Source organism: Homalodisca vitripennis, chromosome 1 (assembly GCF_021130785.1).
Source record: "Homalodisca vitripennis isolate AUS2020 chromosome 1, UT_GWSS_2.1, whole genome shotgun sequence".
In the NCBI taxonomy this organism is placed as follows: domain Eukaryota; kingdom Metazoa; phylum Arthropoda; class Insecta; order Hemiptera; family Cicadellidae; genus Homalodisca; species Homalodisca vitripennis.
This window is the reverse complement of record NC_060207.1, coordinates 11,906,772-11,927,744: the sequence shown is the minus strand read 5'-3', so window position 1 is coordinate 11,927,744 and position 20,973 is coordinate 11,906,772. Positions and strand designations below refer to the sequence as shown.

Here is a 20,973-nt window from a genome sequence, read left to right as displayed (position 1 = left end):
GAAAATTATTGATCGCAGACATGTTTTTGTTGTACTTTATGTATGACAATCCGTAGATAGATAATTTAATTACCAAAATATCTTAATTTTTATTACAATTAGTATTTTTATACTGCTACTCGTTTATCGCAGTAGCTAATTAACATAACTTTTTAAATAATATTTACCTCAGTTTATATTTTCTATGTTTATCTTTGTACGATTCCACGACTATCATGACTAGGGGTAATTTGAATTTTAAAGTTTAAAATACGTTATATAAGTGATACAAATATATGCCTATATTATTTGCACATTAAAGGCATATTATATTTTAAAGGCACATATTGTAATCTACAAAATTAAAGTAAATGGTATAGGATATAATTTAGTTATTATGGCTATTTCTCCGAACTTTTTCAAATCACTTTAAAATAGAGGGAGATTTTCTCGGATTACTTTTTATGTTATGTGACAAAATCCAAAGGTTTAAAAATTACAGAAATTGGATTTATCTGTACCCACCTTTTGCCATAAAAATATTATAATATATGTATATGAAACCATGTGAATAATAAAGGTACAATGTTCATTATACATTAATGCACCTATCTCTACCTCAATAGGTTAACATAATATAAATATTGATAATAATGGCTGAATGTAATACTTACACAATACCCTTTTGACAATAACAAATAGATTTCGATTCAAGGCAAACTTGATAACAGGTTGGTTGAGACTGATTGGAGACTCCAAATCAGAATAAGTAACCTCGCCTTGTAGACGGTTGACTACAGGCGGCAGAGAACTGTCACCCTCGGCAGGGATAAAACTGTGCGTGTTGGGGTCCAACAGTCTGCGCATAGACGATGACATCATCCCACCTATAACAATTTAGTTTAACAGAACATTAAATTCTAGCATCAACAATAGAATTATTATAAACTAAAACTTGTGTGGACTTTCGATGACAAGACCACACAGTAATGACTAATGTAACTAGTTCTTAATTTCCTAGTTTTTACAAGTTCCAAACCTGTAAAAACCTGTTGAAAGTGGAAACAGTGTTAAAGCTTTTCAGCTGAGTATCAATTTTCAAAATATATAAGTTCTAAATTATTATTTTTTTAACCAATGTATTATTTATTAAAAAAGTGTACTTACTTATTTTAAGACCAAAATCACATGGCGTTGCACAGTTATCATATTTAGTAATACTTAACATAAACTTTTAACAGTAAAGGAACAATATTATAGAGTATTATTTTGACTACATAAACAGTTGTAATTTAAATCTCAATGCAGCAATGACAAATATTGTATTTCATATCTTTGATCAAATTAGTGAGTGTATGACAAGAACTGACAAGTTCTGACAATGATTAATTTAGTCTTCCTGATACAATATCAGATGTAATATAAGTGAGCCTGATTAATCATGAACAGTACTGCATGAGGAATTGGAACAGCTCTTACCATTCTTATCACCAACTGAATCATCTGAATACAATCTGGCCATTCATATAGTGGACTACAGATGATTGTTGACATCACACCAGTTTGACTGGTCATAGTCTGCTAGTGTTTGTAAACACTGCAGACAACATTAACTCCTCATTTAACATATTTAACCCTTTGAGTGCCACGGCATATTTTCCCAAGTCATACGCATAAATTGCCGGAGCATTTCCTTCTGTTTTGCAAGCGTGTGTGGAAAAAAACTATATTTAAAAAACTATTCAACCGATTTGAATAATTTTTTTTTTAGTTTGTGTGTTATAAAACAAGGTATTTTTTTCCATATAATATTATAATTTTATTTTTATTTACACAAAAATAATATAGGTTATAACCAAAAACTAAAAAATTATAAAAAAAAAATTTCAAGTTTGAACTAAAATTTTATTTATACAATTTTTTTTTTTAAATTTTTTTTAGCTATACCATATGAAAGAGCATGAAAAACTGAACAAAAATCATGCATAATATGGTGTGTTACAGTAATATTTAACCAGATACTGCAATATATACAAAATACAACAAAAAGCAATTTTTGTTCAAGTTTGTCAAAAGTTTAGAAACAATATTATAACTATCCTATTTCACTCAATGAAGTAAGACGACTGTAAAATACTAATTATATAAAAAGTAAATAAAAATATACACAGGCCTACAATATAACCTTACTTCACCTAAAATCAATAGTTTGATTGGAACTTGCATTTTACTTCATCACCAATCCAACAATAAAATATATGTCACTAAACACGAAAAAAGAAGTTTATAAATGCATTGTAAGTTTTACTGAACACAATTGCAGAATAGTAATAACAACAGTTTTCAGCATAAACACACGAAACTAGCACAATGTAAACACACAACAAACGAAACTGTGTAGTTAATGGCAACAAGTAGCAGCTGACCAACTATTGCGTCATCTGTTTTTTTTTCTGATGGCAAATAACTACAAGGGGATGGTGAACAATAAAAATCAATCACAATCGATTGTTCAAAACTTGTAGATTGCCGTGAAATAAGTTATTTGTCAAAACAAAAATTATTATATGTGATATTAATTAAATACAAATCGTCTACTGGGTAGATGCCGGCAATTTATGCACATTTAACAACATCTACTATGTAGACGCTGCGGCACTCAAAGGGTTAAGCCAGACTATAGAAATTTATTTATTTATTTTTGTTTTGAATAATTTTGAATTATTCTGTAAATAACTTTAAATGATCTTAAAAAATCAATTTAAATAATATTTTGTAAATATTTTAAAATGTAATGAATTTGTTTTGTAAATAAAATGTCATCGAAAACTGTAAAATTAGTTCCTGAAGGATGGAAAAGAACGGAAATAATTAGAAAAAAAGGAATACGCTCAGGGAAAGTGGATGTTTATATTTATTCTTCAAAAGGAAGAATTTTTAGATCAAGGAAGGATCTCATAAAATATTTTGACTTAACTGCACAAATCTCTGATAAGTCCATAACATACATCTATTTCTGGTGTAGAAGTGTTCATCTCAGAACCTACTGAAACCTCGTTTGACTTTGAAGGAAGCCAAAATCTACAAGAATTTTCTGAATATCTTCGTCAGATTAAATATGATAAGGAAAGAGCCGAAACTTCTCTCCAAAATCTTGAAAATGATGCACATGAATCAGTTATGGAATATGAGAGGGAAATAGAACTACTGAAGGCAGAGAATTTGGTTTTTAAGAGGGAAATAGAGAAGAATAATGAAGAAATCAGTAGTCTAAAAAAACAGTTTAGATCCTGAAACAATTATTGTTGAAAAAGATGTTGAATTTGCTGTAATCTGTAAGAAATGTAACAAAGTGGGGACACAAATTACAAAACTAGAGCATAAAATACAAACCCTGAAAAAAGAAAATCTCCATCTTATGGAAACAATTCTATCCTATCTACTTCCAGATGGAGAATTGTTAAATGATATAAAAGATTTGAAAAAAAAACTTACCAATCTTGAAGAAAAATACCACAAAGATATGATTAAATATGAAACAGTTTTAAACATTCTGACTATTGATTTGGACAGTGTAATATCTGAAAATAATACTCTGAAAAAATGAGGATCAAACAGACAAAACTGGAACAAGTGTGGAACAACTGAGAAGTAAACAAAACAAACTGTAACATCTTGCTCTAGCAATAAATATCACGGTAAAGAAACAAAAATTAATAAGAGTGCACAGGAAAACAGATACAACAAAATAAGCCCATTCTAATAATAAGCGATTGTATTATATAATATATTTCTGCAACAAATGCCAATGAACTCTGTGACGTAATCAAGAACATGAAGAATATTACTTAAGTCCTAAAAACTGTATTTATACATGCTGGAACGAATCATTGAGTAACAGAAAATTTCCGGATGAGGTTATGGGAGCCATGAGTAACTTAATAAAATGTACAAAAAATAAGTTCTCACAATCCAAAATTATTATAAATAGTATTACTCCAAGAGGAGATATTTGGTCTACAATCCTGTATCGCACAAACCAAAATATCCAGAGAATTTGTAAAACCTTAGGAGTGGTATTTCTTGACCTGGACAAGTATATTACAAATAGATATCTTGCAAGAGATGGTGTCCACCTTAATCGAAGGGGCACAAAGTTAGATAGGGTGCTAGCACATGTTGCTTCCTTGTGTTACAAAATATATCCAAACTTTGTAAATAAGCATATTTTTTCTTCCCAAACTGCACAAGTGGAGGTGCTTAATCAGTACAACGAATTAAAGTCTTTCTAAAGTGGACAGAGTAACCAGAAACATTCTCAAACTGACGACACCAAGGACTTCACAAAAGTCAACAGATTTTCCACCTGAACTATTATCACTTAAAGAATTCCCACCATCACCTTCAACTTCTGATGACACCACCATCCCAACTTCTGTCATAGTCCACCCTGTGGAAGAGATGAAACAAGTTGATCTAAAGTCTTACGTCTCAGACACATCATCATCTGATCACACCAACCAAGGATACCAGTTCTACACAGATCCTACCATGCATGAGTGTCAAGTGCAGTGTCAAAAAGTGAACGGTCCGGATATCAACTCACTACCTCCCTCTTGTCCTGTGTCTGTCAGATTGTAATAGCCATAAGTCTATTAATCTTGTTTTTAGTCAATTAGCTCAGCAGTGTAAAGAATTCCTAGGAAGGATTAGATTGTAAAAGACTCTTGTTAAAACACCAGATACTATTTCTTGTACTACAAGATCACAAGATCAGAGATCATATGTAAAACAAAAGTGGGCAACAAAAGACAGGATTATTACAAAAATAGTAAGAACAAATTTAAAAATGATAAAAATATTTTAATTTTACACCATAATATTCAACACCTACCATCTCGCCTAGATTAATTACAAATCAATTTAGAGGAAATTAAACCTGACATAAGTGTACTCGTTAACACTTTCAGTTATTCCTAAACAAACAAACTGACCTGGAGGTGTTCCAACTCGTTTGGTTAGACGGCCAGGTCTGCGGAAAGGAATCCTGGGTTCTCCCGAGCCATCTAGCTCTGTAAGGTCTCCTCCAGGCCGAATCCCATCACTGAACATCACTTGTTTGGTTACATCAGATTTCCGCCCTAAAACCAATTTACACTGAATATGAGAATAACAATACATTATTTTACATTTATTATTACTTAAGGCCCTGTTAAGAGATAACTTATTTATTATAAAATATTTATAAATATAACATCTTATTACCTTTTAATCAATCAAGTTTTATTTGTCGGTCACATTATTTTAACAATGTATGACAAAGGTCAACAGATTTTACATTAAGCTACATTATTTTTAGACATAGTCATTTAAGCCTAACAATTCTTCTACACTGTAGATACAGTTCTATAATAATATATTTTTTATACGTTGTTTGAATAAGTTCAGAGGTAAAACCTAAATATTACATGGTAAAATGTTACAAAATTAAATATCCAGATACTGAAAGCTCTCCTGGGTCAAGCTGTATGTTCCCTATCATTGATTAGCCTATGTTTTTTCCTAGTGTCATGATTATGTACAGCAATATGATCCTGAAAACTAACTACATTACTTTTCACAAACAACAAAACAGATAAAATATACATAGATGGCAGTGTAAGGACTCCAAGTTTGATAAAATGTGGTTTACAATGTTCACAGGAAGGAATATTACAAATTATTCTGACAGCCTTTTTCTGTAAAATAAAGAGTCTTTTGGCAGATGGAGAGTTTCCCATTTGTCAATACTCTTAATAAAAACAAACTCATTAATTTTGCGAATTTCACGATTTAGCCTAGTTCAATAAGAGTTTTATGTTGAAGTTTAAGCTCATTAATATAATCCATTAAAATTTGATTTTAACTGTTCGGAATAATAGAAAGATGTATGATTCTGAATGACACTGTTACCTTCTCTTTTAAGAACCCCAACAGGGACCATGACGCTTGGTGGAGGCTGGTGTAGTGAACCTGCAGCTTGCTGTAGAGGGGGGATAGTAGAGCAGTACTCCATGGGATTGTTGGGGTTGGGCTGCCGACGTAATGGACTCGTTGCCTCAGCCGCATTTACTGTCACCAACCATCAAACCAAATCAAGATAGTGTCATACTTGTACATATCAAATTTTAAGTTTTTGTGAATTTATGAGAATGTTGAAATGTGTTTTAGCATAAATTATTAACTCATAATATTGTGTATCTAACTAATTTAATTACTCCATGAACATTTAATCTAATTATTTTATAAACAAATTACATTAAATGAATCTCATTTAAATTTTATACTCAATTTTTCTTTTACTGTTTCAACTTAATACTATAGATAAGTCACGTTGAAAGCGACCTGTTAAGTGAACAATGCAGTGGGGGGGGGGGAGGAGGAGTGAGAAAGAGAGAGAAGCGCGGATTCACTTCCCCCTCCACATTCCTTACCAACCTCTCCTCAGCCGCCACTTTACCACTCGTAGGGTATGTGTTACATAACAGCTGTTTTACAAAACCCAGTAATAATAACAACAGCTGTTAACAATAAACATTTGTTAAAACACTTCCTAATTATACTAATATATTAAATAAATGCAATGGACTATTCTTAAAATAAATAATGATATTTGTTATTCCATAACAACGAGAATAACAAAAATTACCATGATGCTCCAAAACACCAATGCAGGGAAGCAAAGCACTTGGTTCCCACTTGTGTCTTGTAAAGGAAATAGATCAAGCAGTAAAAGAGGGGGTGGTGGTAGGTGTGGTCGAGCTCCTGCTCCTCCCTCCCCCTATGCGCAAGGAATCTTCACGCAGGTCGCTTTCAAAGATATTTTTATAAAACTACCTTGTTTACAGATTACCTTTAATAAATGCCATTTGGTTTTGGCTTACATAACGTTAGCAAGAGATTATGTTCTCCCAGTAAGAGTAACTGAATTTACTTTTGTGAGAGTGTTCACAACTGACACCCACAAGACATCTGCACGTGTAGGGCTGGAGAAGTATCTCGCTGATTCACACAGATGAAGTAAACTTACTTTCAGATAAGTTACTCAATAAATAGCAATATACTGAGTATAATAATGATACCGGATTGGTTAGGTTTCAAGTTTCACATAACTTTACTGTACTTTGATTGTTTAAATACACTGGAGATAAATCATTTATATGGATGAGGAGTGCTGCGGTCCGGAGGATTATTTAATGTAGTTCTCAAATCCAAAGCTAGGCCTGCGTCTGTAACTACTACTGTTAAAACATTTACTACCAGAGCCTCTCACTCTAAAGAGGGCAATCCGAGTGTCACTTTTTCCGTGCCTCAATTTATAGAATTGGATGAGCAACTCTTGAAACTAATAGAATCAAAGATTAAACTTAACTTAAGTAATACATTACATATGTATGATTCTTATTAACTAGTTCTTACATGCTTCAAGAATAGTAAAACAAGGCTGACACACTTTCTCTTCTGTGAAGTTCTTGTACTCCAACCGAGCTCTCAATCCACAGCATTTGTTACACAGCACCTGAGTGAGACATTTACTTTAGAAGAATACACCACTTCAGATAATATTTACTTTCGTCTTTAATTTTTTCTGTACTCAACTTAGATTATTGCAATAAATAAGTAGGCTGCATTACAATATTTACGATCAATCTCATAAGAAATAACAGTTTTTAAATAGATGGACCATATTTTTGGGTTCAGTTCACTGAATCATTTGCAACCCAACCACTATCCAACAGATATTGGCAGTGCAAGTATTAAAATAATATTTTTTTAAATGTTAAAACTTACATTGGATATGCAGTTTAGAATTTACTGTAACTAAATACTGCAAGAAATATGACTGGCAGAAGTTTAAATGGTCTAGAATGAAAAAATATACAGTAATACCTTGTATGTTATACAAATAGCATTATTTATAGTTTTAAAATGTCAATAATTCTGGTTGAACTATCAAACACAATTAATTAACATAATCTCAAGGTTTATACACATCTTGAAACCCAACCGTTCTGATTCAGTGAAAAGTCAATCAGTAAAAGTTTGGAGAATTGTGATTAACGGAAGTTAGATGTACTGCAGGGTTGTAGGGAGATATTTCAACCCAATTTCATGTATAACAACAACCAATAACAGTTTTACAAAAACTTGGACCTTGAAATTCAGAACAAAAGCTAGGATTCCGCATTCAAGATTCAACAAAAGATCCAAAATTGAAGTCAGGCCAAATGTGTCTGCCTATTTCCACACATCATCCTGCTTTTTGTCTTCCTAGTGCCTCAAGGTTGTTCATGTTGTCAAGTATGACTTAGGCACATTCATCTTATAATTTGTTGTTTAATAATTTTCGTGAGTGAATATCTTGTCTCTTAGGTTTTGACAGATGAAGATACCAATTTTGAAACATGTCTTTCATATTTTATAATATTTAACTATATCTAAAATCCAGATTGATATCCTTTAAACTAACCAGATCGTCACATCCATCAAGAAGAAAGTAAAAATAGGGAAGGATTCTGGAGTGGGAAGTTAAAACATTAGGACCAAATGCGATATTCATATGATTGAGGGCCCAGTGTTAAAGAGATCATGAGATTACAACATTTTCATGTTGAATATTGGTTAAAAAATTTAGAGCACTTTATTCCAAATTAAAATTATAAAACATTTAAATAAATTTAATACCCTTAAACATTCTTACTATTTTGACTATTTGATTACAAGATATACAATAAATTTTGTTGCGTTTGTTGAATACCAGTTCAACAACAATCTAACCTATATGTCGAGGATGTGATTTGATTGATTGATATATGGTAATTTTATGCAAACAATCAAGATTCGGTTTATTTGTGTTGTGGAGTAATTTACATAGTAATTGTACATTATTTAGTATAGTAATGGCACAATCATTTGTTTATCAATATTACGAATAATTTTCATGTATCGAACAAAGTTGAATTCCATAATAATAATAATCAAAAGTTAATTAACACCTGATGAAAAATGTTATACATGTATAATTTTAGTGCACATTCCCCTTCCCAAGATTGTTTAATTTTAAAGAGTATGAGATTTATTCTTTAACCTAGCAAAATTTATTGTACATAGGGATTTCACAGGTGTCCCACACCTTGAAAATTATAAGATGAATAGTGTGTTGATAATTTCTGCCACTTTAGATTGACTTCTTAAGTTAGATGAGCAGAAAGTTACTGTAGTAAAATTTATTTGCCAAGTAATAAATGTAAATAATTAATACAGTGATTCAAATGTTTTATGCTCAGAAAATATTAAATTCTACCACAGTGCAAACTTACTTGGCCACACGCACGACAATGGTGACGCCTTTTGATGACAGTGAACTTAACCTGACACTGCATACACATGGTTGTGTCAGTATCTGGTATCCAAAACGGAGGAATCTTGCCTAACCGACGATCTTCAGGGCCCAACTCTCTCTCCAGCTCACCTGGAATTTTCCATGAAATTTGTTTAACACAAAAAAAAATTTACAATAAATAAATGAATACCGTTATTTCTAGTTTAACAGTACATATGCAACGTTAAAACAGTACTTTTAAAACATTCAGTATCCTTGCTTTATAATTTTTAATTTTTAAAATTGCTTGACTTAAATTTGCATGATAACAAGTTGCAAAACTACGTAAACAGTAAAATATGGAGACATTTTTTGAACTGAGTGAATCTTTTCTCCAGTTACGAAATTAGTCTTCACTATACAACTAACTTCTCACCAAAATGTAACAATATATTGAAGTAAAACTTGGAAACATTTTTTTTCACAACATTAATAATAAATTTATAACAAAATTTTCAAGGACATTAGCTATAATGGACCAAACAATGGTGTCCATTAGGATTCATCTCCTTTTGTTATTACTATGTTGTTTGTTTTGGCCTACAATCATAAACGTAGAGTAATAGACTAACTGATTAAATAAAAAGCAAAGTTATGTTCACCTGTAATAGGAGACTGGACTGGATTAGCTTCGACTGTTATTTTTCTGGGTAGTTCAAGTGAGCTAGGCCTCAGAGGTCTGTCTTCTTCAGCTGGGATTCCAGCTTCATCTATATTTTGTGCAGATGTAGACTCCGTAGCTGCTTTAATAGATATCATTCTTGCTGATTTATCCAAAGTTTCACTCTCTAGACTACTACAGCTGGGCAAACATTCAGCAGACACGTTTTCTACTGGAATGTCATTTCTTGCTTCTGGTCTTACATCACTGGTTGAATCTTGTATGTCTGATAATGATTTATAAACAGAATCACTGTGGTCAACAAAAGACTCTATTGAGATGTCTGCATTTAGACAAGAACTAACATCTGTTTCTGAGGTCATTTGTGTATTTTCAGTCGAGTCAACTGGTACGTTACTAGGATTAGATGCTTCAGTTTGATTTGTTTTATCACTGCTACTCAATTGAACTTCATCGTTGATTGCTTTTGATGTCCTAGATGGTTCCACATCATTATCTTTTTTACTGTTCTCGTTATCATCAACTTCAAAAGGATTTGTAGTTTTCGTTTCAGCCTCGTTATTGCTTACTAAACTGTAATCTTCATCAAAAGGGTTTGTTGATAAACTTTTTATTTCTTTAGTTGTATTCTGTTCCTTTTTATTTTCCTCTTGGTGTTGATTTGTACTTTTAATCGAACTTGGAGTATCTATACATTTTTCATCTACCTCACAACTAGAAAGTGTAAGACTATTGTTAGTAGTCTCTGGATTGTACTCTAAACTTTCTAAATTATAAGTTAACTTGTAAAGGTCAGCATTAACTGCAGCATTTTGTTGAAGCACACTATCTTCTTCAGACATATTTTCTTTAAACTCAGATTGTGCTAATGTACTACTGCACAAATTGTCTTTGTTAGAATAAACATTATCTACAATTATGTCATTTTTCAACTCTTCTTCACCCTCTATTTCATTACCTTTGCTCTCATTGCATGTATTATTATTTGTATTACTATTTGAACTGCCTGTATCATTTAAATTAATAATACTAGCTTGGCTACTAGTTTCAAATATTTTTTCAATATTGGAACCTATTTCTTCATTTACTGACTTAACCTCCAATTCACTTACTCTATCAGAAGTAAGAGTTTCCAATTCCTCAAGCTCCTTCAAATACTGTTCTACTTCACTTTCAGACAGCTCAGAATCAATACTAAACCCAATAAGTGTTTTGATCTCTGGTAAATCTGACTGAAAACCCAAATTCACAATACTATCTATTGTCACTCCATCTTCAACCACACTGTCCTGTGGAAGGATGTTCTCAATGTTATTTGTAATTTCATTAGACAATACCAAATCATTTTCCAATTGACTATTGCCTTCTTTCTCAAAATTTGAATTTGTTTCCAGAAGGTTACCTATTTTTTCACTCTGTTGTAAGTCATTATAGCTTTCTGGATTGTTTAAACTTGTTATATCTTCTTTATCTGAATTAATTATATTTGAAGTATTTAAATCAGGCTCACTAAAAGGCAATAGATCTTTGCTACTTTCTTCAATTTCATTGCCTTTTAAAGTCGCATTAACCGATAAGTGATTTTCTAAATCATGAGATAAAACTATTTGTGCTAAATCGGGACTGATTTCTGCATCTTTTGCTTCATCTTTTTCAGACTCAACCTCGTGTTGATAAAATTCATCTATACCTGATAATCCACTAGCAGACGAAATAAGATCTAATGAATTTGATAATTTATCAATTTCATTATTGTTGACACCATGAGTTGAAGTCCTAACAGAAGTAGTTATATCTGGAAGCTGATTATTAATTTCTTCATTGTTGGAATCAATATCAGCATTTTTCAAATTATATTCTAACAAATCTGGTTTTTCATCATTTGATAAAGAATTGTTTGATTGCCAGATACTTGATGATGATGTATCTTCTGATTCAAATAATAATTGCTTGTTTATGTTAACTTCATTGTTTATAGATGATACTACATTTTCTTCTGTGTGAATATAGTTCCTATTGTTTGACTGCGCTTTGTTACTAAGAAAGGCTAGTGTTCCTTCAGTTTCATTTTTCTTCCCCGATATTCCACGGCTGAAACTTTGGCCTGAGGATTTTGGAGGAGATGCAGCAAAATCAGCATCAGCAAGATTTATAGGCTCAAATGATGGTCGTCTGTAACTGGCAGCTGGAGGCCTAACAGGTGGAACCTAGAAAGAGACAAAATTGTTAAGAATTTGATTTATATATAAAAAATCTACTTTAGTGCGATAAACATCAAAACATTCATCTGGGTGGAGCATGGATTTTATCTGGTTTGGTTTTTCTAAATTTGCCATTATTTACAATACACAAAGTAAAACACTATTCAATTACTAATAATCATAAAATATAGACTACAACTTGGTTAATAAGCACAGAAAGTAAACAATCAATAAGTAACCATGTACTGGCATTTATAAACGAATTCTGTACCAGGTGAAAATCGAAAATGAACAGCTGTTGCTATGCGTCTTTCTATGGATCGGTGATCATCATTAACAGTAGTGAAACCCACTTTGTTAGTCCAAACTGTAGAAATGAACGTCTAACTGCTTTTATTGGAAATTATAAACAGCTAATACTTATTTTTTAACTGAGAGAGCACTCTGAGTCTATAACCACTGTCACAGTTTAGCGATGAACTCGACCACATATATAGGTGACGTGCGTGAAGGGTTAAGTCATTTTTAAATAAAGAAAAATGTTACAAGGTTTAGCATTGGCCCTATGGAATACAACTCATCACTTTACTTTACTACAGCTGACTGTAATCTGCATCTACGCTTTTACATACCTGCCTTTAGCATTACACAACAAAATATTAATGACTGTTGCAAATAAATAAAATATTATTTGTAAAACTGGCATTACAAACTTGTAGTAATATTATACACAAAGTAAGCTGTAAATTGAAGTAAAACACTAATATTACATTATTAACATGTTGCAAATAGCACCAGAATAAAGCACTGAGAATATAATACAACTAATAGAAAATACAGTATTTTATGCTTACAGCTGGTACAAATTATGTACACGATAATAATTAAAATGATCAGAAGAAAGTATACTGGCATACAATCTGCCGGTATAATTAAAATTACTTTCAAAAATTGAGAGTAATTGGAAATTGAGATTAAACTGAGGTTGTTGAGTGTAGATCTGGTTTATGCAACCACTGCATGAGTATTGGTCATGAAACTAGGTCGATCAAATTAAGGTACTGACAATTTATTAGATACATAAAACTAAGACATTGTTTGATGATAATGGACGGTCTGAAATTGATAATGAAAGAGTTTTAAATATTACATACTATACACACAGTATTGCAGAAACCTGGAGGCGGTGGGGTTTGTAATGAACATTGTAAAATATAATTTGATAATGTAAGTTGTATAAACAATTATAACAATGCTTCTACACATATAACTAAACATCGTCAGGGCTACGGCACAAGGGTGACTTGCACAAAGAGTGACTGGGAAGAAATCAATCCACAACTTATGACATTACTTAAATGCGATATAAAGTTAGAAATTGAAGTCATATGGCCTCTTTGTGACCTTAAATTGCACCAAATGTTAAGAGGAAAGTAACATAAAATATAGCTCTTAGTTTAAGTTACTTAGTCAAGACCATACTAATGATCCTGTTACTGTGCAATAAGTACAAAATAGCGCACCACAAACATTGTGGTTGGGTGGCATTTGCAGGCTTAGCCTAATTATGAAATTTAGTTTTCACTTTTTTAAATAGAAAATTAACTGCTCCATTTGAAAGGTTGAACATGGATTTTAAGGGTCCTTTGCCAACAAACTCCAAAAATAAATATTTACTTACAATTGTTGATGAATTCTCGTGTTTTCCTTTTGCTTATCCATGCCCTGATATAAAGTTGAGCACAGTAATGGAAAAGTTAAGTGACCTGTTTTGTTTATTTAGATTACCCTCTTATATTCATACTGACACGGGGGTCATCTTTCATGTTAAAAGTTCTTAAAGACTTTCTTAACTCCAAAGGCATAGCGACAAGAAAATGGCCAGATCGAACGTGACAATTGCACAATCTGTAAGGCTACAACACTGTTGTTAAAAAATCTCAATTTAAGAATAAATGAATGGGAGTTTGTGTTAAGTGAATCCTTACTTTTTATTAGGTCTTTATTTTGCCCAGCTACAAATGTGACACTGCATGAACGAAAATCTGTTTATTCATTCCAGAAAATCTTCAAACTGCCAATTTTTACCAATCTGACTACTTGAATCTGAAAGTGTTCTTGAAGAGAAATGTAAGACAGAGCAAGTATGATCCGCTGGTAGATGAGATCGAACTAGTAGATGTAAATCCCAATTATGCAACTATACGTCTCAATAACGGAGATCAGAAGACAGTTTCCCTGAAACAGCTATCTCCGAAAGGAGACAATGCCGCTGTACTGTCAAAAGATAACACAGATCAATCTGTTTTGGTAGTGGACCAGCCGGACACTAATATCTCTGAAGAATCACAAATATCAAATCAGAAAATATCTATGATGAATGAGACAAGTAGCTCTCCACTGGATCGTGATCATCTTGCACCACTTTTTTTTCTTTTTTTTCCCCCTTGGACCGGCCTACTGCCATGCACTTAAGCCTCAAGGGCTTTTTGCGCACCCCGGAAACACACTATGAGGCCCACCAGCCAACAAACCGCTAAAAACAACCTATCAAGTCCTCCTGGGAAAATTCACCACCCCTGTCCAAACTACCAAAGATGGCATACCGCTCTCTTGCTATTGCAGGGCAATCAAAGAGCAGGTGCTCAGCAGTCTCCTCCTGCTCATTACACCTTCCACAGAGCGCATCCTCCAGAAGGATGCAGACTCTGTGAAGATGCTTCCTAAGGTGACCATGCCCCGTAATGAGACCAATGACCTTAGAAGACATTGATCTGTTTAATGAGAGAAGGTCCGAAGCCACCCAGGAGGAAGGTGACTGTAATACCATTCAACTCACTCTCAACCCCGGATGCAGCCTCCACCTTCTCTCATGCTCCACTTACTCATTTATCTAAACCAAGTAATTCAAAATACACTCCGTCACAAAACATTGATTCCCCTCCACCAACCAAACACATTCATAATTCTAACTACCGGCCTTGAAAACGAACTAGAAGAAATAGATATCTTCCAAAATACTTAGAAGACTATTCCTTATCAAGAAGGGGTGAATGTGGTGAATAATTAATTAATACTAACTATCATATGTTTACATCACATATGTTTTATAAAAATTTATTTTATTGTTCTGATTGTTCAACTGTATTAATTTTCTATGGTATAATGCCACTAGGATCAATACCGAGATGAACATAGATCATTCTTTGTGTTCAAGAATCACTTCTAAGCATACGTGCATCTATAGCACAGAGTTTAAATATGCTGATGATAATGTGCCATTGCAAGGCAACAGAGAAATACACAAACTATAAGAAGCAAAATAATGGGACAAGAATCAATACTGAGGTGAACTATGGATCATTCTTTATGTTCACATATTACTCCTCACCATACATGCTAATTTATCGCACAAAGATTAAATATGATGATACATTGTTGTACTGCTAGGCAACAGAGATCAAATACACAAACTATACAGCAGTATATTTCCACAAGGGTCCATACTGAAATGAACTATGAATCATCCGTTGTGTTTACATTTTCTCCTCAGCATACATACAAGTCTATAACACAAAATTTAAATATGCTGATAATACTGTTCTACTGCAACAGCAGTATAACAAGCAGAATAATGCCACAAGGTTTAATACAGAGGTGAACTATGGATCATTCTTTGTGTTCACGAATTACTTCTCACCATACATGCAAATCCTGTAGCACAAAAGACTAAATATGATGATGGTACTGTCCTATTGCAACAGAGATCCAATACACAAACTATAACAAGCAATATAATGGCACAAGAATCAATACTGAGGTGAACTATGGATAATTCTTTATGTTCAAGAATTATTTCTCAAGCATACATGCAAATCTGTAGCACAAAAGACTTTAAATATGATGATGATACTGTGCCTATTGCAACAGAGATCCAATACACAAACTATAAGAAGCAAAATAATGGGCACAAGAATCAATACTGAGGTGAACTATGGATAATTCTTTATGTTCACGAATTATTACTCCTCACCATACATGCTAATCTGTATCGCACAAAAGACTTAAATATGATGATGGTACTGTCCTATTAACAGAGATCCAATACACAAACTATAACAAGCAATATAATGGCACAAGAATCAATACTGAGGTGAACTATGGATAATTCTTTATATTCACGAATTATTTCTAGGCATACATGCAAATCTGTAGCACAAAAGACTAAATATGATGATGGTACTGTCCTTTTGCAACAGAGATCCAATACACAAACTATAACAAGCAGAATAATGCCACAAGGGTCAATACAGAGGTGAACTATGGTTCATTCTTTTTTTTCACGAATTACTTCTCACCATACATGCAAATCTATAGCACAAAGATTAAATATGATGATGGCATTGTTATACTGTTAGGCAACAGAGATCCAATACACAAACTATAACAAGCACTATATTGACACAAGGGTCCATACTGAAATGAACTATGAATCATCCGTTGTATTTACATTTTTTCCTCAGCATACATAAAGTTCTATGACACAAAATTTAAATATGCTGATAACACTGTTCTACTGCTAGGCAACAGCAGTACAACAAGCAGAATAATGCCACAAGGTTTAACCCTTTTAGTGCCAAACAAAATTTTCGAAATTTGTACCAGGAATGCCAGGCGTACACATGCATGTTTGTACCAAGATTGCCAGCCACGTTTAGCCAAAATGTACCGTAATTCTTTAAACAATTGTAACTACACTATTTTTTAAGATAAATTCATGGGGTTTTTTTTTGTTTTTTAACTTAAATAGTTGTATTTTGTATCCTGCACTTTATTTGACAAAAAATTGTGTACTATATTTAAAAAAAATTTAATTATTAGTATTTAAAATCTTTTATTTTTTACTTTTTTGAGTTTAACTTGTGATACACAACAGTAAAATGAACATTGGAAAAACATTGATTACATCACTGAATTCCTACTTTTATTCTATTGAAATTTACAAACTTTCAAACTGACAAATTAAAAATTGTGAAAGAAATTTCACTCACGAAACCGTCTGAAAGATATTCACTTTCTACTAATCTAGTAATAGTATTATCACTAACAGGTGAATGAGAACGTTTCATTTTGATAGAAAGAAGTCATTAGCACATCTCACTTCACTCAAAACACTCACGAACAACTAAAGTACAACTGTAAACAACAACGACAATGCTGTCTAATGTTGACAGCTGAGAAACGAAATGCACAGAATAGCCAACTTTAAAATCAAAATATGGCTACCTAGTATGACTTATAAACTGGGTAATGTAATTATCGGAAAGATCGTTGTATTGCGATTCTAAAACATTACAAGTATGTTTATTTTAACTAATTAAAGTAATTTTATTTTTTTTTACAAAACGTACGAAAATACGGATGCCAGCAATCTTCGCCTAAACTGCCAACGTCCGAAAATTCGGACGCTGGCAAACTACGCACAATGATCCAACGTCGGAAAATTCGGACGTTGGCACTAAAAGGGTTAATACAGAGGTGAACTATGGTTCATTCTTTTTTTTCACGAATTACTTCTCACCATACATGCAAATATATAGCACAAAGATTAATTAATATGATGATGACATTGTTATACTGCTAGGCAACAGAGATCCAATACACAAACTATAACAAGCAGTATAATGCCACAAGGGTCCATACTGAGGTGAACTATGGATAATTCTTTACGTTCCCGAATTATTTTTCACCATACATGCAAATCTGTAGCACAAAAGACTAAATATGTTATGTTCACAAATTATTTCTCACTATACATGCAAATCTATAGTACAAAGTTTATACATGCTGATGATACTATCCTACTGCTAGACAATAACATCAAACAAAGATTCAAGTAATATTGCAGCTGCAACCACTATAAGCACTATGTACAGCTGTTCATTAACGCAAACTAAACAGAATAGTGGTGAATTAGTCGAAGACAATACAATTAATTTTATTAAAAAAATCAATTGGTTACAATAATTCTGGGTTAAGAGATGACCTAATTTGGTCATTAATAATACTACATATTATATTTTGGAATCAGAACTGAAAACATCCAAACCGAATAAATCAAATTGATATTCTTTGCATCAAACTGAGCACAGCAATCTATTTACTCAGAATATCGGACCAAACACTTCCAAAATAGCTTAATACTTTCCCCAGTCATACCAGATATATGGATATTAGCCTGAGGAAACTCGTCAAAGACAAACATGCGATAGGTGCACATTCAACAGCAGAGAGCTATATGGTACGATGTTTAGCTAAACACATCTTGTGAATCTTGTAGAGAGACTTTTGAAAACTTAAACCTCCTTAAGTGGTTGACCTTTTCATACTTGAAATTATTACATAGGCCATGCATGTGCTGAAATCACAGCTGCATACATAACACCTGATATTCAACTCACTAATATATGCTGATATACCGTCTGACCAAATATGAAGTTAGACTAGGCTACATAGGAGTCAAATTCTGGAACTTCTTCCTGAAGCAGTAAAGGAAGCGCACGAACAACACCTGCAAACACAACTATGTGCAGCAGGACAACAAAATCCTTAGTCTCTTGATGAATTTCTTTGCTTCACTTCAGTCTCAATTACAGCACTCTCACTCTTTTTACTGATAGGCCTTACTATTTTATATGGAAGTTAAAATAAAACATTTTGGACAAGTATATTTAAAAGTGCTGATTTTAAAACATCTATAAAAAGATGATAATTCTTCAACGGCCTGCTCAATACATACTTCATCCATAGGCTGTAGGCTGCATAGTGTGTGAATCGCTTAATTTTTCTGACGTATTATTCAACATATCATTGCAAGGCCTGCTGTTTGGCTTTATTATTTATTAATAATGTAAAGAGATCTCTATTAATAATGTTAATACCAGTGTTATCTTATTTTATATACTCAACAAAACTTCCGTTGACTATCAGATCAAATTAAAGTATTTTTAATTAACGTTCATTTTTCAATAGAAATTATTGTGTGGGTGCTTAGAGTCCATTAAAAATACTAAACTCCCATATAACATGTCAAAATTGTATTTTATTGACTTACATTATAGGTAAGTCACACATTTCAATTTATTTACAAAAATATATGTATTTTCTTGAATATAGCAAAACGCCTGTTGCGAGCCAAAATGTATAATACATATTTATGTATGTATAGCCCAATTACAAATAGTAGAGAAGGACAGAGTGGCCTCCTTCTCGCTGATTTCGTTTCCTTTCGGAAGGCAGAAAACATTTACCAATACGTCATAGTGACATGTAATTTTCACATTAGGCCTAAGTCAAATAAAGTCTGGTTCTTTCTAATAATGTAGTTTATTTAGGGGCTGCAGCGTAATCAGCGTCCACCAATACAATCAAATCAAGATTATCAATTATAAATATCGATACTATTGAATGCAACAGGTGACCTATAAATATTCATAATTAATCATTCCCTGCGGTTTTTATTTCATTTACGTACCCAGTAAATGTGTTCAATATTATTGCTCCAAATTGATTCACAGTAATATTGTGTGTGGTATTTGACTAATGGTGACAAGTACCTAGAGTGATGTCACAATTCTGTGTGTTCTTTTGTTTCACAAGCAGTCAAACACGTTTATCATTAAAAATTCAGTATCATTTTGTTTTCAGTATTTTTAGATGGTCATGAATATCGATTGTGTTAATAGGCCTAGCCCCTAATTATACTACAGCCCTATACACAGCACTCGAAGTGAGTAGGCCTGGGCTAGTAGACAAATTATTACACATAATAAGGATGACAGTCTAGTCTAAGAGCTCTATCGCCTTATTCTTAATAATAAAATTATATGTACACCTCAGTATATCATTCTGTCTAGATACAAAAGGAAATACAACAGAATAAGACTATGCCAATTTTTCTGTAATTTGGATATGGTGAAGGTTTTAGTGAACATTTCACATGCCATAACTTAACTACCATAACTACCCAGACCTGATAAAAATGCTAGACAATTAAATTTTGTTATCACTTACTTGTCTCAAAGCTCCAATACCCAAGTGTGGCATGGGTGAATTTCTGATTGATTGTGCAGAAACATTTTCTTCTCTCTCTAAAACAGTAATTAAGAGCAGTTAATATTTAACAACATTAGTATTCACACACCCAAACTTATAATACATGACAATTAAGTACCTTCGTTGTATTCAAACTCATCAAGAACTTTTTCTAAATCAACTGCGAACTTCTCCATCCCTATCCATGAACATTTAGTCTGATAAAGTATCAGAACAAGAAGCCATTTGCAATATTTGTCATACAAACTTGACACAACAGAACAGAGTGAACAGACCGTACAACAGACGTATTTTATTTCAACGCCATTATGATATTGGGAGTAAGAACAATGCAATGTAGTAATCATATAACATAAAAAGTACTTTGTAGCGCTATTGGGGGTGATCTGAACCTCTAGTCCGGAGCCATTATTTTTGCTAGCTTGTTTAATGTGTAAAACAACGAAATATAGTTATGGCCAATATAAGGAATCATCAATAACCATCCAAATTGTTCATGTCTTTTTGTTATTTTTGTTTAGGATCATTATAAACAATTGTTTCGTAAACTAAAATGGAATCCATTATATTGATTATGCACGACACCTTTGATTTGTCTAATGAATAGATATAGCAGCCAATGCTAAAATCTGTTG

At 32.6% G+C, this 20,973-nt stretch overlaps 1 protein-coding gene across 2 annotated transcripts in view; it reads right to left on the bottom strand.

The window, feature by feature from the left end:
- LOC124357190 (zinc finger FYVE domain-containing protein 16-like) overlaps positions 1-20,615 on the bottom strand; it is a 36,398-nt gene extending 15,783 nt beyond the window's left edge. The window contains exons 1-9 of one of the 2 annotated variants that reach the window (XM_046808726.1): positions 20,457-20,615; positions 20,297-20,373; positions 10,163-12,229; positions 10,003-10,132; positions 9,339-9,490; positions 7,438-7,537; positions 5,932-6,090; positions 4,974-5,120; positions 654-866 (exon numbers count right to left, since the gene is read on the bottom strand). In XM_046808726.1, coding sequence (XP_046664682.1) covers positions 654-866; positions 4,974-5,120; positions 5,932-6,090; positions 7,438-7,537; positions 9,339-9,490; positions 10,003-10,132; positions 10,163-12,229; positions 20,297-20,373; positions 20,457-20,514 — 3,103 coding nt within the window. In that variant the 5' untranslated portion in view covers positions 20,515-20,615. Of the gene's footprint in view, positions 1-653; positions 867-4,973; positions 5,121-5,931; positions 6,091-7,437; positions 7,538-9,338; positions 9,491-10,002; positions 12,230-20,296; positions 20,374-20,456 lie in introns of both variants that reach the window. The other variant, XM_046808717.1, reaches the window with a different exon arrangement.
- Between the last annotated feature and the right edge of the window lie 358 nt (positions 20,616-20,973).